At 52.9% G+C, this 18,107-nt stretch overlaps 5 protein-coding genes across 5 annotated transcripts; 1 reads left to right on the top strand and 4 right to left on the bottom strand.

Annotated features, from left to right (window-relative positions):
* Positions 1-2,410: 2,410 nt before the first annotated feature.
* RHO25_011666 (uncharacterized protein) lies at positions 2,411-4,216 on the bottom strand (the record flags this gene model as incomplete). The annotated part of the gene is made up of 1 exon (XM_023603091.2): positions 2,411-4,216. One exon carries the CDS (start codon positions 4,214-4,216, stop codon positions 2,411-2,413), a length of 1,806 nt encoding a protein of 601 aa, XP_023454594.2.
* Positions 4,217-5,784: 1,568 nt separating this feature from the next.
* Positions 5,785-7,761, bottom strand: RHO25_011665 (uncharacterized protein; the record flags this gene model as incomplete). The annotated part of the gene is made up of 1 exon (XM_023603090.2): positions 5,785-7,761. One exon carries the CDS (start codon positions 7,759-7,761, stop codon positions 5,785-5,787), a length of 1,977 nt encoding a protein of 658 aa, XP_023454587.1.
* Positions 7,762-9,538: 1,777 nt separating this feature from the next.
* Positions 9,539-10,387, bottom strand: RHO25_011664 (uncharacterized protein; the record flags this gene model as incomplete). The annotated part of the gene is made up of 1 exon (XM_023603089.2): positions 9,539-10,387. One exon carries the CDS (start codon positions 10,385-10,387, stop codon positions 9,539-9,541), a length of 849 nt encoding a protein of 282 aa, XP_023454588.1.
* Positions 10,388-11,709: 1,322 nt separating this feature from the next.
* RHO25_011663 (uncharacterized protein) lies at positions 11,710-12,471 on the bottom strand (the record flags this gene model as incomplete). Its single annotated transcript, XM_023603088.2, has 1 exon — positions 11,710-12,471. One exon carries the CDS (start codon positions 12,469-12,471, stop codon positions 11,710-11,712), a length of 762 nt encoding a protein of 253 aa, XP_023454585.1.
* Positions 12,472-13,899: 1,428 nt separating this feature from the next.
* Positions 13,900-17,669, top strand: RHO25_011662 (uncharacterized protein; the record flags this gene model as incomplete). The annotated part of the gene is made up of 3 exons (XM_023603087.2): positions 13,900-14,305; positions 14,358-17,374; positions 17,427-17,669. The coding sequence occupies 3 exons, from the start codon at positions 13,900-13,902 to the stop codon at positions 17,667-17,669; spliced, it is 3,666 nt and encodes a 1,221-aa protein (XP_023454586.1).
* Between the last annotated feature and the right edge of the window lie 438 nt (positions 17,670-18,107).

Below are 18,107 nucleotides of genomic sequence, written 5' to 3'. Positions count from 1 at the left end.
CAGACGGGACGATGCTACGCTGGCCACTATGCTCCGCTCTGTACGACAAAATGACTGCTACCGAATGTGTCGAAGCGAGGTATGGCGGCCAGTACAGCGGACAGAGTGTTGGCGAGCTGGGTTCTGTGCTTCGCTCCAGATATCATATTGGCTGCTACCATATGCCAAGAAACGACATGGAGTGACTGAGATTCAGGACAGAGTTCTGCATAGCTGACTTCTCTCCTTCTTTCGCCTGCTTCCGAGAGTGGCAAAGAAACAGATGATGGATGGCGAAGCAGAGGGGGAGTGATGTGTGGTGAAGGAAGCGCCATCGCCGGGCCGTGGGAGCTCGGGCTTGGCAAAATGTCACCCTCGCTCTCACCACCTCCTTTCTTTCCCTGTCCATTCAAGCATCAGCTTCCACTTCCTCATGAAAGCGCTACGCAATGGTGGCGAGTATGGACATAAAACCAGAGATAGACACCTGAATGCTTGTCTCCGCAATGTTCCATCCCAACATCATCAAAGCGTCGGGCGGCTGTTTCGCGTCCATATTCACGATGGTATGGAAGCAGAATGGGGCAAACATGCTGACTTGTTGTGAATGTCGCCGTCCACGTTCAACCATCCACAGTAAAGCACAAAGTTCGACTGTCTTGTTCCTAGAAAATTATCACCAACATTCTGCAAGTACCCTAGCCACAACACACACCAGTCGTCATGTCCGAAGCACAAGCCTGGCATAACTTAGCCCGCGCCCTACGTGGAAAGCGAGGAGAGCACCCAAAGCGAATATATCAGCAACAGACACTCAGCCCCCGAGAATTTGAAATCGGCTTGGAGGAGCGCGATTACAGATATTGCGAGCACGGAGGCCGCCATCAGCGCAGAGTCAACCATCTCCGTCCACGAAGAGTTTGAGATCTGAAAGGATCGTAGCAGCAGAACATATTGCCTCCCCCAAAATACTGAACAAGAATCAGAGCACAAATCGCGCCACTTCTGTGCTTCCTCTACTCCACCTGAGCCTCTTCAGTCCCCGGACTTTGGCAATTTATAGGTTGTCCTGCGACCTAGAATCATGTTTCAATCAGCGGCCACGCAAATGTGTTGCGATGCAGCAAGACTTACCGGTGAAGCACAACATCTTGCCCTCAATCCTTTCCCCGCACAATTGTCTTCGAACGCGCTCACGGATTCAAGAGTGATCTCCACTAAGAGTAGCAGTCCCTTCTGTCAGCTCGAACATCATCATTGCACTCGCATGTCCAGAGAAATATTGGGAAGGAGTGTGAAAACAAATGAAGATCGAAGCAGCTTTCTGCTTAGAAAGTACGTACATGGACCACAAGAAAGATCCTCAATCCTCGCTTCGTTCGTCGCACAACAATGCGCTTCCGCGTACAGCTCCATTGGACATAGTCGCTCTTGTTGTCGGCGGGAGAGCGCAGCCGAGCACAGCGCAATCGAGCTGACAAGGTAGATGAGTATTTGCATCGTGGTGACTTTGTATATGCGCGACCCAGGTGATGATGACCAAGTGGCAGAAGCAATGCAAGCAGCAATCAGATTCGATTTACGCAAAAGAGGCAGGAAAGAGGAAGAAGGGTGGTGGTAAGGAAGGAAGCAGCTCTATTCTTATTTCGGAACGACTTCTCCAGATTACCCCCAAAATTTGTTCTACAACGTCCAACGTTCAGAAACGTTCGTCAAAGCACGTGCCGGCCGCAAGTCGTAGCACTTCCTCCAAATGCATGAAAACTTCAGATATGTAGATGCTGAGCAGTGGCAGCACCTACCAGTACTAGCCCACACTGTCATTCAAAATATCTTCTTACAGTCCAATCCGCGACGCCTGCCACTTCCCGTGCCGCATAACCGCAGATACACATCCAGAATCACCACCGCACTTCATTGACTCCGATCCACAAACTATTTTTATGGCAACGAAACAGGCCCCCTCATATCTGCATGCCATCCAAGAACCCAGAGAAGCATATACAACTGGTCACAAACATACAGAAGGTGTACCTTTCGTCAGTGACGTTGTGCTGCATATTGCGTCGGCTACCTGAGCCATGGCCAAGTTCATTAGACCATGCATGCAGTTGCACGGTGGCTCTGAATTCTGGTGGAGAATTTATTGCATTGTAAAAGATCATGCAGGTTGTTCAAGCGCCACTCAAGCTTTCGCAACGTACCCATGGCGGTGTAGGAAGAGTGGCAGAGAACATTACTGGGAGGTGAGAACAGAGTGAAGAACACAACATTCATTATTGTAACTTTTGATAACTTTTGTAGCTTTGTGCAATGACCACCACTCCTGCCCATCTTCTATCCCTATTACCACTTCTTAGACATTACATCCTCCCCTGTCTGACAGATCGGCCAAGCACCAAGCTCGAAACATTCTCGAACACTCTCAAATCTATGCAACGTCCACGTTCACGGCTTGGTTGTCGTTTCCAGCCGCCGCCGCTCCGTCGCCGCCAACCTGCGCGGTAGGCACTTGGGTTCCCGAGTTGTTGGACTGAGAGTCTGAGTCAGCGGAATCGTCCTCGGAATCATCGTCAGAGTGGTGAGAGTGGTGGGAATCGTCATCGTCCTCGTGCGAGTCATCGTCGTCTCCAAGGATGTCCAAGAGACCACGACCGTTGATTGCCTGGTTGTTGATTGCCTGGTTGTCGTTACCAGCCGCTGCTGCGCCTCCACCGCTGACCTGTGCGGTAGGAACTTGTACACCAGCGTTGTTGCTCTCTGAGTGGCTGTCCTGCACCCAGCTGTCATCGTCAGAAACGAGCCCGCGAGCGTTGATTCCCTGGTTGTTAAGCGCCTGGTTGTCGTTACCAGCAGCTGATGCGCCACCACCAGTGACCGAGGAGGTAGGCACCTGGACACCAGCGTTGTTGCTCTCGGAGTGGCTATCAGTCACCTCGGAGTGCTCGTCAGAGATAAGTCCGCGGGTGTGAATGCTGCCCACTCCATTGCCAACAGCAGATGCCTGCAGGTTGCCGTTCAAGTTGTGGGCTGTCTGAGAGTGGTCTTGGCCGAGGATGTTGAGTGTCTCGCGAGCATTGATCTTGCCAACGCCGTTGCCGGTAGCGGATGCCTCAAGGTTGCCGTTCAAGTTGTGGGCTGTCTGAGAGTGGTCTTGACCAAGGACATTGAGCGCTTCACGGGTGTTGATCTTTCCAACTCCATTGCCTACTGCCGAAGCATCCAGGTTTCCGTTCAGGTTGTGAGCGGTTTGGCTGTGGTCCTGACCGAGAATATTTGCACGGGCGTTGATCTTGCCAACTCCGTTTCCAGTGGCCGAGGCGTCAAGGTTTCCGTTCAGGTTGTGAGCTGTCTGGCTGTGATCTTGGCCGAGAATGTTGGCGCGAGCATGAATTTTACCTACACCGTTGCCAGTAGCTGATGCATCGAGGTTTCCGTTGAGGTTGTGGGCCTTCTGGGAGTCATCTTGTCCAAGAATGTTTGCACGAGCGTGGATCTTGCCAACTCCGTTTCCGGTAGCTGATGCGTCGAGGTTTCCATTCAAGTTGTGAGCCTTTTGCGAATCGTCCTGTCCAAGAATATTTGCGCGAGCGTGGATCTTGCCAACGCCGTTGCCAGTCGCCGAAGCAACCAGGTTTCCGTTTAAGTTGTGCGCCTTCTGAGAGTCATCTTGACCGAGGATGTTCGCACGCGTGTTGATTGTTCCAACTCCATTTCCGGCCGAAGTCGCCTCAGGGCCGCCAATCAGGACGTGATCATTATGATGATGGTGGTCCTCTGTCGTGTCAATTGCTCCTACACCATTGCCAACAGTTGTGCCCTTTGGACCGCCAATGAGGACGTGATCGCCATCAAAATCGTCGTCGTCTTCCAGAAGCTCGACGCCGCGCTTGGAAGCCCCCGCGTCCTTGTCCAGAATGTCTAGGAAATCGTTGTCTTGCTGGTTGTTTCCGCCGCCTCCACCACCCCATCGCTTGCCGACGAAAGTCTCTCCGTGGTGGTGCGAATCGTCATCATCGTCGTCTTCCGAGTTCAGGTTGAGCGGCGCGTGTCCAGGAGAAGCGGCCTCCTCGAGGTCCACTGCCAGCGCGGAATCGTCATCATCATCGTGTCTCGCAATGAGGTTCTCGCTGAAAACGCTGCGGCTGCGAAGGTCGGTAAGGCCACCGCGTGTCGGAAGGGCTCTTGAGGCTGCCTGCATGGCACCAAGGCCAACTGCGAGCACGATAAAACGCATATTGATGGAAGTGGATTGTTTTGGAGAGTTGGGAGAGTGTTGAGCGAGAGTAGGTGACTGAGGGGAGATCGAATGAGATCGAGTGAAGCTGTGTTGTGAAGAGCTGAGTTGTTGGAGCTGTGATGATTAGTACTAAGTGGACAGAGAAGGCAGCATATATACCTTTCTCGCCAGGCTGGTCATACGGGGAGGTCGATATTGGTCAACAGAGTCTCAACCTTGCCAGCGTTGCTCTCTGCCCCTGGTAGCCATGGAGATCGCAGTTACAGCTGTGCATGCTGGGCTTGCACTGTGACGAGTGAAGTCACTGCTGCAGGAGACGTTGTGATGTCTCAGAGCGATGAGGCATTTCCAGCACCCCGCAAGTACCGCACGTTTCCTGTGGCCTGCAAAGTCAACGATCAAAGCAGCTCGTTTCTCAACTTCCAGTGATCTTACCATCAGTATTGAAGACGTGCTCTTGATGTCTGGGACGACGTGCATATGCATCCAATTAAGTTTATCCCCGTACCTGAGCCAGCGGCGGGTCATCCTCCCGCACAACTGCTACCAGACAATTCTATTCAGCCACAGCCGCAAGGGCCGCGGTGAAGCCATCAGCGCTCACTGGCCCGACAACGCGATATGAAGCGGTTTTTCTCCTCCGATCCACAGGCGTCCGAGATTGCTTCATGTTCGGGGCAGTTGTTCGAGCTGGTGACAGGACACGGTTCGCGGCGAAGGGATTGAATTGTTCAGCGGGCGGTTATCTGCCGAAGAGAGGGTGTGAGACATGTGGTATACAGCTTGGGTGAAGGTGTGACTGCAGTGCAGCATTCGTTCTGAGACACGACTGCCCTCCTACGAACGTTCGTGGTTGCCGGTAGTCGCAGCAGAAGGAAGGAAGCTGCACTGCTCGCATCATGTCTGTCTTCGACCAAGGCTTGAAACGAAACTCTAGCATTACCAAAATATGAGAGTCGTTCCCCGCCTGCTGCAGGTGTGAAGTTAGGTGCTGACGCCAGACGTTGCTGGAAAGTTTGGTCTTCCGTCCGGCATCGGCATGCCGAGTCGGAACGGTCTGACCCGCGCTGGCTCCTGCAAACGGTGCGGCAATCGCACAGACTCAATACAGCAAGTCCAAAAACACCAAGGAGCGGCGATGTAACGTTCTGAATAATCACGTGTTACCTATCACAACGAAATGGGCATCAACCATTGCTGGGGATATTTGCATTCCACTCTATCGACTCATGTTGCCATTGACCATCAACTGTTGCCAGCAATCAACTGTATCGGAGGCATAGCAACGTGCGTTGAAGCATTATTTTGAAGTACTACGTTGAGGCATAATGCTCAGTTGACTCAGAAAGTATTACAAGCTCAGGCCTCATTGCCAACCTCTGCAATTCTGGATGCGGCGCCATCAGGCCAATGATCGCCTCCACAGTCGCTGGCGAGCACTACTTTTCTCATCAGCTTCGTACAATCTCGAGCATAAGCTGGAGTTGGGATTATCCTACGCTCAGATAGAAATGGTTTGTCAGACCCAATACCGACACCAGCGGCTTCATGTATCTCATCTCAAATTAGAGGACACCTGGGACAGGGAGACCGAGCAGGCCACCCTTTGGCTTTCCGTTCGTTTTCTCAGTAGCCTTGCTGTGCGACTTCTCTACAGACTTTTGATTGCCAGCCTTTTTCGAGGAAGCCTTCTTGTCATGAGTGTCACGCCTCAGTACGCCAGGGACAGGCAGACCGAGCAGGCCACCCTTTGGCTTGCCGCTTGTCTTCTCAGTAGCCTTGCTGTGCGCTTTCTCCAGGGCGGCTTTGTTGTCAGCCTTCTTAGAGGCGGCCTTATTGTCAGCCTTCTCGACGGCAGCCTTGTGGTTGGTCTTAACAGCAGAAGCCTTGTTGCCATTCTTGTCCGCGGATGATTGTTCTGCGCGGCGGCCGAGGTCAGACACGCTTTCCAGAATGTTCGCTGTGAATTCGTCGGTAGCGGCCTCGATATCAGTAGCATCGCCACGTCGGAGGACGCCTGGCGCCATCTTGGTAGTGTCGATGGATGGGATTGGCTCAAGGGCGGGCTTCAAACCCTCGGCCAAAGGCTTGATCTCGCTGGCCAAGTCACGTCGGAGAATGCCTGGAATGAGCTCACCCTTACCACCGAGAGCTTCCTCCTCGGCGGCAGACAGGGGAGCAGCAGGTTCAAGGCGTCGCAGGATGCCTGGTAAAAGACTGTCATGGGCCGCTTCAGAAGCTTCATCAGCGGCTTTCTCAGCGACTTGTTCAGGAGAATCCTCAACGTTGGCACTGTCGCCTTTTCCATGAAAAAAATCATCGTCTGCAATTTGTTTGCGGAGTTCTTTGACATCAGGAACGCCACCACTTGCATCAAGATCGCGTCGAGGAGTGCCTGAAGCAAGTTTGGCAGCAGAGAGAGCAGCTCCAACTCCTTGCGTAGCAGTGCCAAGACCATCGGTTGCAGGAGCCAGAGAATCCACTGTACCGCCATTGAGGAAACGACGTCCAAGAGTGCCTGATGTAAGTTTACCAGTATCTGGGAGACCTTTGGTGACGCCATCAAGACCGCCAGTGATGCCCTCAAGACCCGCGATCTCACGGCGTCCAAGAGCACCTGATGTAAGCTTGCCGATGTCAGGCAGACCCTTGCTGTCGCCTCCAAGTCCGCCAGCGATGCCGTCAAGACCAGCGATCTCACGGCGTCCAAGAGCGCCGGAGGTAAGTTTGCTAGTATCGGGAAGACCCTTAGTGACGCCTCCAAGACTTCCCGTGATACCGTCAAGGCCGCCTACATCACGGCGAAGGGTGTCTGATGCGAGCTTGCCAGTGTTGGGAAGTCCACTTGTAACATCCGTAAGCCCACCAGTGAGGTCACCAACTCCGCCAGTGACACCATCAAGGTTCCCACGTCGCACAATGCCTGGAAGGAGACCACCTGTAAGGCCACCGAGAGGGTTTCCTGCGTCCTTAGACTCTGCCTTGTTCTCCTTTCGACGCTCGACACTGCTTGCCTTCGGTGCCTTTGGCCCTTTTGGTGCTTGCGACCCTTCAGGCTCCTCTGCTTCGGGTGCTTCGGGTGCTTCTGGCTGCTCCTCTGGACCTTCTGGGCCCTCTGGCGCTTCTCCACCCTCCTCTTCTCCTCCCTCCTCCTCTCCTCCCTCCTCTTGGCGACGCTTGATAGCACCAAATGGAACGAGATCGCCGTGTCCATCGATACAGTTAATTTCGTCATCGGTCTGGCCATGCAACTTGAGAAGATCGGAGCAGAAGATGTCGTCCTCGGAACCCGCTACTGGATTCGCTACCACTCCACGTGCACCAAGCGCGCCGATAGGGAGCTTCTCAGTCAGATCACTGACAGAGTCCAGTTCAAGCGCTCCGCCTTCTCCACGTTTGCCAAGCGCACCGATAGGAAGCTTCTCAGTCAGACCACTGACCGCATCTAGACCAAGTCCTCCCGCTTCTTCGCGTCGATAATTACCGGTGGGAGCGGCGATGCTCAGACTGGCCAAGCCAAGGAGGTAAGTGGGAAAATGCATGGTGCGAAACGATCCTCTGGAAGTGTTATAAATGAGTGACTAGAGGCATTTAAGCCCACGCTGTAAAGACCGGAATGAGAATGTTCGTGTGCCAACAAGAAGCAGCAAAGAGGCTGCCATCTTATATGGTACTCTTGACCTTCTGCATGGGAAACAAAGTTCCTGCTCGTTATCTCACGCCGAACGGCTCAACCTCTCCGCGTAAGCTGAGTGACGTCCGAGAATGGTAAAGCACGCATATGCGAGAGTTCATCTTCTTGGTTCAACCAGTTGCTCTGGCGCACAAAATACTTCGAGTCATTTCGGAGACGCTGGTCGTTTACCCTTTTCTTCGGTGTCGGGATGCAGCTTCTTGGGTCCGAACCGTTGGATGTGATCCTTCCGAGATTCGTCATGTTGTGGAATAGTATTCGTTGCGTGCTGTCGCAATCACTTCTGCGCACATCGTTGCGAGAATGTTGAATAGTATGCAGATTGTTTGCAAGGAAGGGTCACAGTGGTGCCTTCGTCTTTTGCTTTTGCTGGTGGTTGTTTCCGCACCCCTTGCGCTAAGCTCGATTTGGCAGGCAGGACCAAGACTTCACATTTCCTGTCCACTCTTCATCATGACAATCGTACATCTCCTTCATTGGGTGTTCGATATCTGGTATATGCCTCGTCCATCATCGTTTCATCCAGATTCGCAAATTGATCTGCTTCACCAAGTGTCGCAATTGCTGACAAGCAAGCTCGAAGCCGACCTGCAGGGATCAGAAATACTCAGGCAATGAGGCAATGAGGCAAGAAGAACTCCTGACCCACATCAAACAACACTTCGCCCCCGTTTTTCTCTTCTCGCATTGAAATTAAGAGGAAGAATTGTGACCTGGAGCGTCAGAAGAGCAAGAAGCTGCCTGATAACATAGTAATGTCGCCGTACTGCCCAATCTTCATATTCATGTTCCCAATCGCTCATTAACATAAATCGGCGATGGACACACAATGGTATTGTGTGCAATCCAAGCCTGGAGCATGCATATACCTATGTACACACGCTTCGACTCGACTCAGCGTCAAAATACTCCACTTGAACTCCCAGCGTCACTGACAAGATCATCAATCCAATCTTACGCAAAGCCAAACCCCTTCTTCTAGCAATGTTATGTGCAAATCAACCCAAGTGTCCTCGGAAGACAGTACACCCACTTCTCACACTACATCTCCACTCCAAAAATCCAATCTTTAACCTACAAGCAGGCAATTCACCCCCAAGCCTAGCCCTTGCAATGTAAGTTTTTCCTCTCTAACCACTCTTTGGATCCCAACAACCCTAACCCTAACCAACTATTGCCTCACCTAACACAAATAACAAAGCAATCATCATTGCTAGAGAGCCACTACGATTCCCTTGCTACAATTTCAATATCAAGGTAAGTAGAACGTCTCCAACTTGCGTAACCTTCGCCGTTCAGCTGTTTCCTGAAGATCCTTCTACGAATCGCTATGCGGAACCAGAATTTACGAGTTTGTATACCCTATCTGAAGGATAGTCGCGTAAGAATGATGAGCCCTTCTCTCCAACGAAGTATTTGAGCATCCACCAACGACCCTGCAGACTTAAGATCGCAAACATAAAGTGGGAAGTAATCATCATCATCAATGGCTTCTCGTTCATGCGTATATACAAGTCTAATATCTTCATCACATCATTCATCTCATCCTCTTGACACCCTCTTGGTAACTCAAGCAACAAACAGTAAACAGTAAACATTATCCCATCATCCCATCACCACTTGCACTACTTCTTCTCAATCCCACACCTCGCCAAGCACGAGTCTACAGCCTGCACCAAGTTTGCTGGCAGACTTGTCCTGAATTGCTCAATATTCGTGCCATCGATCTGGTTGATTTCGCCCAATGTCACATTCACAACCCCACTATCCAAAAAGAAGTAATTCTGTGCAACCTGACTCGTTCCAGGGTCCGCAGAATTAAACGTCGCAATAAACGTCGCCGGTTCACATTGATGATTAAACTGATAATGAATACTCCCCAAAGGAAAAACCGTCGCTTGGAAAGGTCCGAGTTCTTGTACGGAGACTTGTGTTGTTTGGCGACCTTCGGTGGCGTTGGCGAGGAAACCGTTTTCGAGCATGAAACCTGTTTGGAATTTGCCTTGTATGACTGTGAAGAATTCTGTGGCGCGAGGGTGGGTGTGAGGGGAGTTCATGGAGCAAGGGTTGAGGAAACCGACGGCGGTGGAGATGCCTTGGTTTACGAGGATGGGGAAAGTGTTTTGGTTGGCGAGGATGAAGCGACCGCCTTGGCCGAGGGGGTTTGCGCGGGCGCCGTAGTCGAAGACGAGGCGGGAGCGGAGGGTGTCGTCGGGGAGGAGTTCGCGGCCAGCGCCGTCAACTGTTAGGAGGGCGTTGAAGCGGCCGACATTTGTTACGGCTTGAAGAGCTTCTTTGGCGAGGGCGACGTTGGCGGCGGAAGCGGATGCAGCGGCGCTGGATGCTACTGGGGAGGGCGTTGGCGGTTGTGAGATGACTGGTACCGTGTTGCTTGGTGCTTGTTCTTGTGGGTAGGCCGTTACGCCGGCAGTTGCGCCGAGGCCGGCAATGATGAATTTGGCGAGGCTTGACATGATGTCTGGTGGGCAGTCTTGAAGGCAGGTGAAGAGATCAGAATGGCGTGGGGACTTCCTGCCTCTTGTACTTTGGGGAGACCTGTAGCTTGAGCAAAGAAAAGTTGTGAGCTATACGAACAAGGCAGGAGGAGGGGAAGGGCTGAGTGAACTATTGTCTTGTGCAGGTGCTTGTTCGTTCGATATGCTTTGAGGAGCTGCAGCATGTTTGGGCCCCAGCCTCTTATACACGACACGACATGCAGCAGCGGCTTCTTTGTGTCTGCATCTGGCCGCGAACCAGGCCGCCAAGACGCCGCAGCAGATCGCATAGTCAACCCTCATGATGATCTGTTCATCCTCTCATCCTCTGGAATCCGCAGCTCTGTTGGACGCCTTTGCGCGGCGGCATTGTGCCAGACCCTCAGTCTTGGAAGGCTTGCTCGTTGCTCTTGGAGATAGTGCGTCTACATTGATCCCCAGCCATTGTAAATGCGATGGCTCTCAGCTGTCTGCAGAGTCCCGATAGCTTGTGCAACACCGCGTCTCTCAATCGTGTAACCGCGCGTGGCAGAGGTGATGTGGCTGGGAGCTCACACAGCCAAGAAAGGTAGAAGGTCGCTAAGAAGGTGATGCAAAAGCCACTAAGCGCTAACGTGCAGGAATAGGCACGGCAGAGCCCGTAGACGCGTTGGTGGCAGCGGCAGCTGGAGGTGCTGCAGCAACACAAACTTTATGTTTGGAGAGAAGCTGCGCATATGTCATAGATTCGTAGGATTTGAGGAGTACAGTATCCGCGTCCTGCGTATGGAAAATGCGACGAGGTCTTGCGAGCAACGGCAAGACGTTGGCAGGTTCGAGTGAAAACTGCTCATGCAAAGCACTTCTCATTCTCATAACTTCGTGACATATATGCTGCGCTGACTTAGTTTGCAAATGCATTATGTCTCGGTCACTGTTCGCAATAAACGGGACTAGAGCTTGTCCAAGTCCATCTTCGTCTAGCCACACGAGCACGAAAAGTCATTGGCCTGACATGACCGTGGGCTGCGCGGGCTAAGGCATGGCGACCTGGCAGTGCTGATCAAGCAGTCTGAGTTGCATTGGACCATGCTGACAATGCCATGGCTCGAACTGTCAATGGACGTGGCATCCTTCTGCAGCTGCGTCTGACATGCCGAAAACAAGAAGCGGTGACTGCGATACATGTCATGCAGGACATTCACCTTTACTTGAGATTGACCGGCAAGCATAGGACCCGCTGCTCTATCAATGCTCTGATATGAAAGAACCATACGGCAGCCCTGTCGTTGACATGGGTGTAGTGGCGTTTCGCGCTCACTTCACTTGTTCTCGTCCAGTTCCATTGCTTCAGCCTCAACATCTGAAGTAAGGCTGCCCGCGTCTATCCCGGCGACACTTGTATGTGCGGAGCTATGATGGCCATCTTCAGGCGGAGATCTGGGCCGCTCGTTGGTCATGTCCGGTATCATGTCATCAGGACCTCTCGTTCGACGTCTCAACCTGCGCTTTCCTACTTCATAATCATGATCGTCAAATGCTTCAATATCTGTCGGCTCTGCAATGCTTTCGTTGGCAAGACTGTGCGTTCGCTTGGTGTGGTTTCCCTGTTTGCGTTCTCGCTGCCGTCGTCGCTTCCTTTCCTGCAAGAAAGCCTCTCTTTCATCTGCGCAGTCCATTTGCGACAATCTCTGTGCTAGACCGATCGCCTCGTCCCCGCTGACATCAGTGGCGGTATCGTCTTCAGCGAGGTCACTTTCTTCATCGCTGCTATCTGCGGATTCTGTTTCGTAGGGCAAGATGCCGTCTACATCCCCCATGTACCCCGCGTCATCGGGTATTTCCTCCACTTTGATGTTGTCGACTGCAAGTCGTTTCTTGGCTGGCTTCGTAGCGGGGCTCGCAGTTTCGTGGGGATGTATGGAGCCGGCGAGGCTGGCAGGCGAGTCGCTGCGCTCGAGCCTTGACCGCTTTCCTGGTCGCAATGGGCGAGACGGTGTGTATGGCGGGGTTGGTACGCCCGATAAGCTGTTTTCGGATGTGAAACCGGAGGTGGAGTGCAGGTAATCGAGCATGCTCGCCATGGCGAATACGCAGCCCGTGCTGTCAGTGTGCGCACAATGCCTCAGCGCGCGTCGCGCAAAGATGATCGTATGTGGTATCGTCTGACGATGTCGGATTGTCTGTGAAGAGCCGATAGTATCATGTTTGAGCGCTGGAGGGGCGAGTGTCGAGGTGCGGGCACAACGAAGCCTGTCTTATCTGACCGGACGTAAGCAGGGCGGGTGCTGGCAGGCGGGCGGTGGAAAGTGGGAAGTATGGAGCGGACAAGGCGCGAACTCGCGATAGAGAGGTCGCAGGAGCGGCGAGGCTTTTGAGTGGGTATGGCCTTGGTTTGGGCAGCAAGGTGTGACTGGTTTCGACGTGGAAGCACCCTGCAGGAGCGGCGTGGTGGGATGATGATGAAGCACGATAATGCTGCTCGCGTCGATGCACCTCGACGTGGCAATTCGGACGCGGATTGGAGGAGCGGACTTGCCAGTGTTTGGTAGCGGTTGTGTCAGGATGGCATGCGTTGGAGCGATGCTCGGTCGACGCATCGCGGAGTGATATGCCTACCTATCAAATTCTTCGCCGACGGAGACATTCGGGCACGCCTGAGTAGTGCTGCCTTTGGCTCGGCGACTCTGCGACGGTGGCCGTGACACGACCGGGTACATGTGCTGGCTGCATCCTTAGCGAGCCCCGTTTGCGCGTGCATCATCACCATTGACACGTGCAGATATGGGAGAGGAGGTGGAGGAGAGAAGGGAAGGCTGAGGAAGCGCGTTTGTGGAAAGCGTGTGAAGGCAGAGAAAGGGTCAGGCCATCGGTGCAGATAAATGGGCGCTATTTGGCTATCCCGCGGAGGAAGGCAGGTATAACATATTTACCTCGTGAGGACTGGCATGTTCAATACCAGACCATTGGGAGTACTTTGAGGGCACACAACTCTTCACTCACATCATGAGCAGTCCTGTGTGCTATTCGTATCGACCAATCTCTAAAACTGGAAACTCGCAGGCGTCCAGACTTGCTGACTCCCCATTCCAACGTCATGGATCTCCTACACATCTCGCGTGGACAGACAGAATGCCCCAGATACCCTCTGAAAGCTAGAGATACGGGCAGAGAGAAATACTCGCAGTCCTTGCGCAAGAGTGAGAAGTGACAGAGTATGCTTGTGAATTGCACGTGGTCGGCTGAATATCGATAAGTGATGTGAGTCCCTGGCCAAACAAAGTCGGGCCGCCAAGCAATTGGAATCTGGAGAGCTGGCTGCTGAAGGTGTACAAGTGGCTTCCATTGACGACCACCGCGCCCGCCCTGTCCACCACCAACGGCACTAGGAGCCACCGCACCTCCCGAGGAGAGCTGCACCGAATCCGCACTCTCACTCTCCCGCCTGATCGCGCACTCCCTGGTGCAACAGCACCTGCTTGGGGCGAAGGCTCCCACTCCCAGATCCCGCTATGGCTTCCTCATCTAGCCCCTCGATGCTCACCAAATTCGAGTCCAAATCGTCGCGCGCAAAGGGCATTGCCTTCCACCCCAAACGACCATGGATCCTCGTTTCGCTACACTCGTCGACCATCCAGTTGTGGGACTACCGCATGGGAACCTTGATAGACCGCTTCGAGGAGCACGATGGCCCCGTGCGAGGCATTGACTTTCACAAGACACAACCGCTGTTCGTGTCAGGAGGAGATGATTACAAAATCAAAGTATGGTCATACCAAACACGAAGATGTCTCTTCACCCTGAATGGCCATCTCGATTATGTCCGTACCGTCTTCTTCCACCACGAGCTGCCATGGATTATCTCGAGTTCGGATGATCAGACTATCCGCATCTGGAATTGGCAAAACAGGTCGCTGAGTATGTGCTGCGCTGTCAAGAAGCTGCAAAACATTCGCTAACAGGTCGGTAGTTTGCACCATGACCGGACACAACCATTATACCATGTGCGCACAATTCCACCCCAAGGACGACTTGGTCGTCTCTGCCTCGCTGGACCAGTCAGTAAGAGTTTGGGATATTTCAGGTCTGCGCAAGAAGCACTCTGCTCCCACATCCATGTCGTTCGAGGACCAGGTCGCTCGATCAAATCAACAGCAGGCGGATATGTTTGGCAACACCGATGCGGTGGTGAAGTTCGTTTTGGAGGGGCACGACCGAGGTGTCAACTGGGTCGCTTTCCATCCTACACTGCCTTTGATCGTCTCCGCTGGTGACGACAGACTGGTGAAGCTGTGGCGCATGAGCGAGACCAAGGCATGGGAAGTGGATACATGCAGAGGGCACTTCCAGAACGCATCTGCAGCTCTCTTCCACCCACATCAGGACCTGATTTTGTCCGTGGGTGAGGACAAGACCATTCGCGTTTGGGATCTGAACCGACGAACTTCGGTGCAGTCTTTCAAGAGGGAGAATGATCGTTTCTGGGTTATTGCGGCACATCCGGAAATCAACCTCTTCGCTGCTGGCCATGACAACGGTGTAATGGTCTTCAAGCTTGAGCGTGAACGGCCAGCTTCTGCTGTTTACCAGAACAACCTCTTTTACATCACCAAAGAGAAGCACGTCCGCTCGTACGACTTCACCAAGAACGTCGAAAGCCCTTCGATGTTGTCACTAAAGAAGCTCGGCAATGCATGGGTTCCTCCACGAACATTGTCCTACAACCCTGCTGAACGCTCGGTCCTCGTCACTACACCCGCTGACAGCGGAACCTACGAGCTCATGAGCCTGCCACGCGACGCTTCTGGAGCTGTGGAGCCCACGAGCACCCATCGTGGCAATGGTAATTCCGCAGTCTTTGTGGCACGAAACCGATTTGCTGTCTTCAATGCGCAGAACCAGCAAATCGACATCAAGGATCTGCAGAACTCCACCACAAAGACAATCAAGCCCCCAGCTGGCACGACTGATATGGTCTTTGGCGGTACTGGTTGCTTGCTGCTGATCGCACCGACACATGTCTACTTGTACGACATCCAACAGAAAAAGCAACTCGCCGAGCTTGCAGTTTCGGGCGTCAAGTACGTCGTGTGGTCCTCGGACGGCTTGCACGCTGCTCTCCTCAGCAAGCATAATGTCACAATCGTGGACAAATCGCTCAAGCAGATCAGCACGCTCCACGAGACGATTCGAATCAAAAGCGCTACTTGGGATGATGCTGGTGTCTTGCTCTATTCGACCCTCAACCACGTCAAGTACGCGCTGATGAACGGTGACAACGGCATTGTTCGCACACTTGAACATGTTGTATACCTTGTTCGCGTCAAGGGACGCAGCTTGTACTGTCTTGATCGCGCCGCGAAACCCAAGATCCTTACCATCGACCCAACCGAGTACAGATTTAAGCTGGCTCTGGTCAAGCGACATTACGACGAGATGCTCAACATTATCAAGACCTCGAGCTTGGTCGGTCAGAGCATCATTTCGTATCTTCAGAAGAAGGGCTACCCAGAGATTGCGTTGCAATTCGTGCAAGATCCAACAACACGTTTCGATCTTGCTATCGAATGCGGTAATCTCGATGTTGCAGTAGAAATGGCACAACAGCTTGATCGTCCAAAGCTGTGGCAACGTCTTGGCGCGGAGGCTTTGGCACACGGCAACCACAAGATCGTCGAGATGACATATCAGAAGCAGCGAAATTTCGACAAGCTCTCGTTCTTGTACCTCACGACTGGCGACCAAGAGAAGCTCAACCGCATGGCAAAGATCGCCGAACATCGCGGCGACATCACGAGCCAATTCCAGAACTCGATATACCTCGGCGATGTGCAAAGCCGGATAGAGATGCTGAAAGAGGTTGACCAGTACCCACTCGCATATGTCACGGCAAAGTCGCATGGACTCGAGGACGAAGCACAGGCTATTCTGGAGGCGAGCGGGTTGTCCGAGGAAGAGATCAAACTACCAACTCTTGGAAAGCCCATTGCCCCACCCAAAGCTGTCACTCCTACATTCCAAGGCAATTGGCCTACCAAGCCAACAGGCACCAATGCGTTCGAGAAGGCCCTCACTGCGGAAGATGGCGACGCCGTTGTAGATACCAATGGCTACGGAGAAGAGGACTTACTCGGAGAAGATGCAGCTGCTGCAGCCAATGGCGCTCTGGATGAAGCAGGAGACGATGATGATGCAGCGGAAGGCTGGGACATGGGTGATGAATCGATTCCGGAGGTTGAAGAAGACTTTGTCAATGTCGAGAGCGCAGAAGCTGGTGCTGGCAGCAGTGAAGCCGATCTCTGGGCACGCAACTCGCCTCTAGCAGCTGATCATGCAGCAGCGGGCAGCTTCGACACCGCTATGAACCTGCTCAACCGACAAGTGGGAGCTGTCAACTTCAAGCCTCTCGAAGCGCGATTCTTGGAGATCTTCCAAGCCACTCGCACATACCTGCCCGCCAACTCTGGACTGCCACCACTGGTCAACTATGTTCGCCGAACACTCAACGAGACCGACTCGAGAAAGGTCCTACCCCTCATTCCCCGCGATCTGGAATCAGTGCTTTCTATCGAGATTGCCAACGGCAAGAACGCGATGAAACTCAACAAGCTCGAAGACGGCAGAGCGACATTCAAGAAAGCGCTGCAACTGCTCATGGTCAATGCCGTGTTATCTCAGAGCCAAGCTCAAGAAGCCCTCGCTGCCGTGCAACAAGCTGCACAATACGTGCTTGCGATGTCCATCGAGCTTGAGCGAAGGACGCTGACCGGTGGCTCCACTGACATCAGCAGCTTCGACGATGCCACGAAGAAGCGAAGTCTTGAGCTGTCTGCTTATTTCACAGTTCCCGAGATCGAGCCCCAACATCAGACCCTGGCACTCTTCTCCGCGATGAACTTTGCCAACAAGAACAAGCAGCTGGGAAGTGTGCTCAACTTTGCAAACGCCTTGATCGAGCGCGGCACCAACATCAAGTTCAAGGAAACCGTGAGTCCAGCCATCTTAAACAATTGCTCCAATCAATACTGACTACTCGCAGGCGCGAAAATTGAAGGCTGTTGCCGAACGCTCACCTACCGATGCCATTGAGATCGAATACGACACATACGCCGAATTCGAGATCTGCGCTGCCTCTTACACGCCCATCTACGCTGGTGAGGCCAGCTCAAGCTGTCCCTTCGATGGTACGAAATACCACACGAAATACAAGGGCACGGTCTGCAAGGTCTGCGAGGTGTCAGCAATCGGTGCGCCAAGCAGTGGTCTGCGTTTGACGGTATAGCGAGTACCAATAGAGGCTATTTCGTGGTGGGTGAATCCTTTCTGCTTTGAGCAGAAAGCAGCTTCTGGCGTATGGTGTCATCATGCCAGCTTTTTGACTAACTGGCTGGGAGGAAAAGCGAGAGAGGGACACGAATCTAGAGGAGTCGCGACTGAAGCCGGGTGCTGGGTTGGACTTGAGAGTTAGCGAGCATGGTGTTTTCTGTAAACGTCTTGTTTGATATGAAGAAAGTGGAAATACCAAAGCTTTGATCGCTTCTCAGCGTGCTGGTTCTGGCACTGGAGAGGTAAGTTTTGCAGCACAAGCTCGAATCGAATGAACCATACCAAACACACAGGCACCGCTTTTAGACTTATCACACAAGCAGATGCCTCATGTGAAAGTCTTTAAGACGTAAAATTTGTTGCTGTTGCGAGTACTCTATCCGACGGAAAGACC

Source organism: Cercospora beticola, chromosome 8, assembly GCF_033473495.1.
Source record: "Cercospora beticola chromosome 8, complete sequence".
NCBI lineage: Eukaryota > Fungi > Ascomycota > Dothideomycetes > Mycosphaerellales > Mycosphaerellaceae > Cercospora > Cercospora beticola.
Note: the sequence above shows the minus strand (reverse complement) of the source record. Positions and strands in the feature narration are given on the sequence as shown.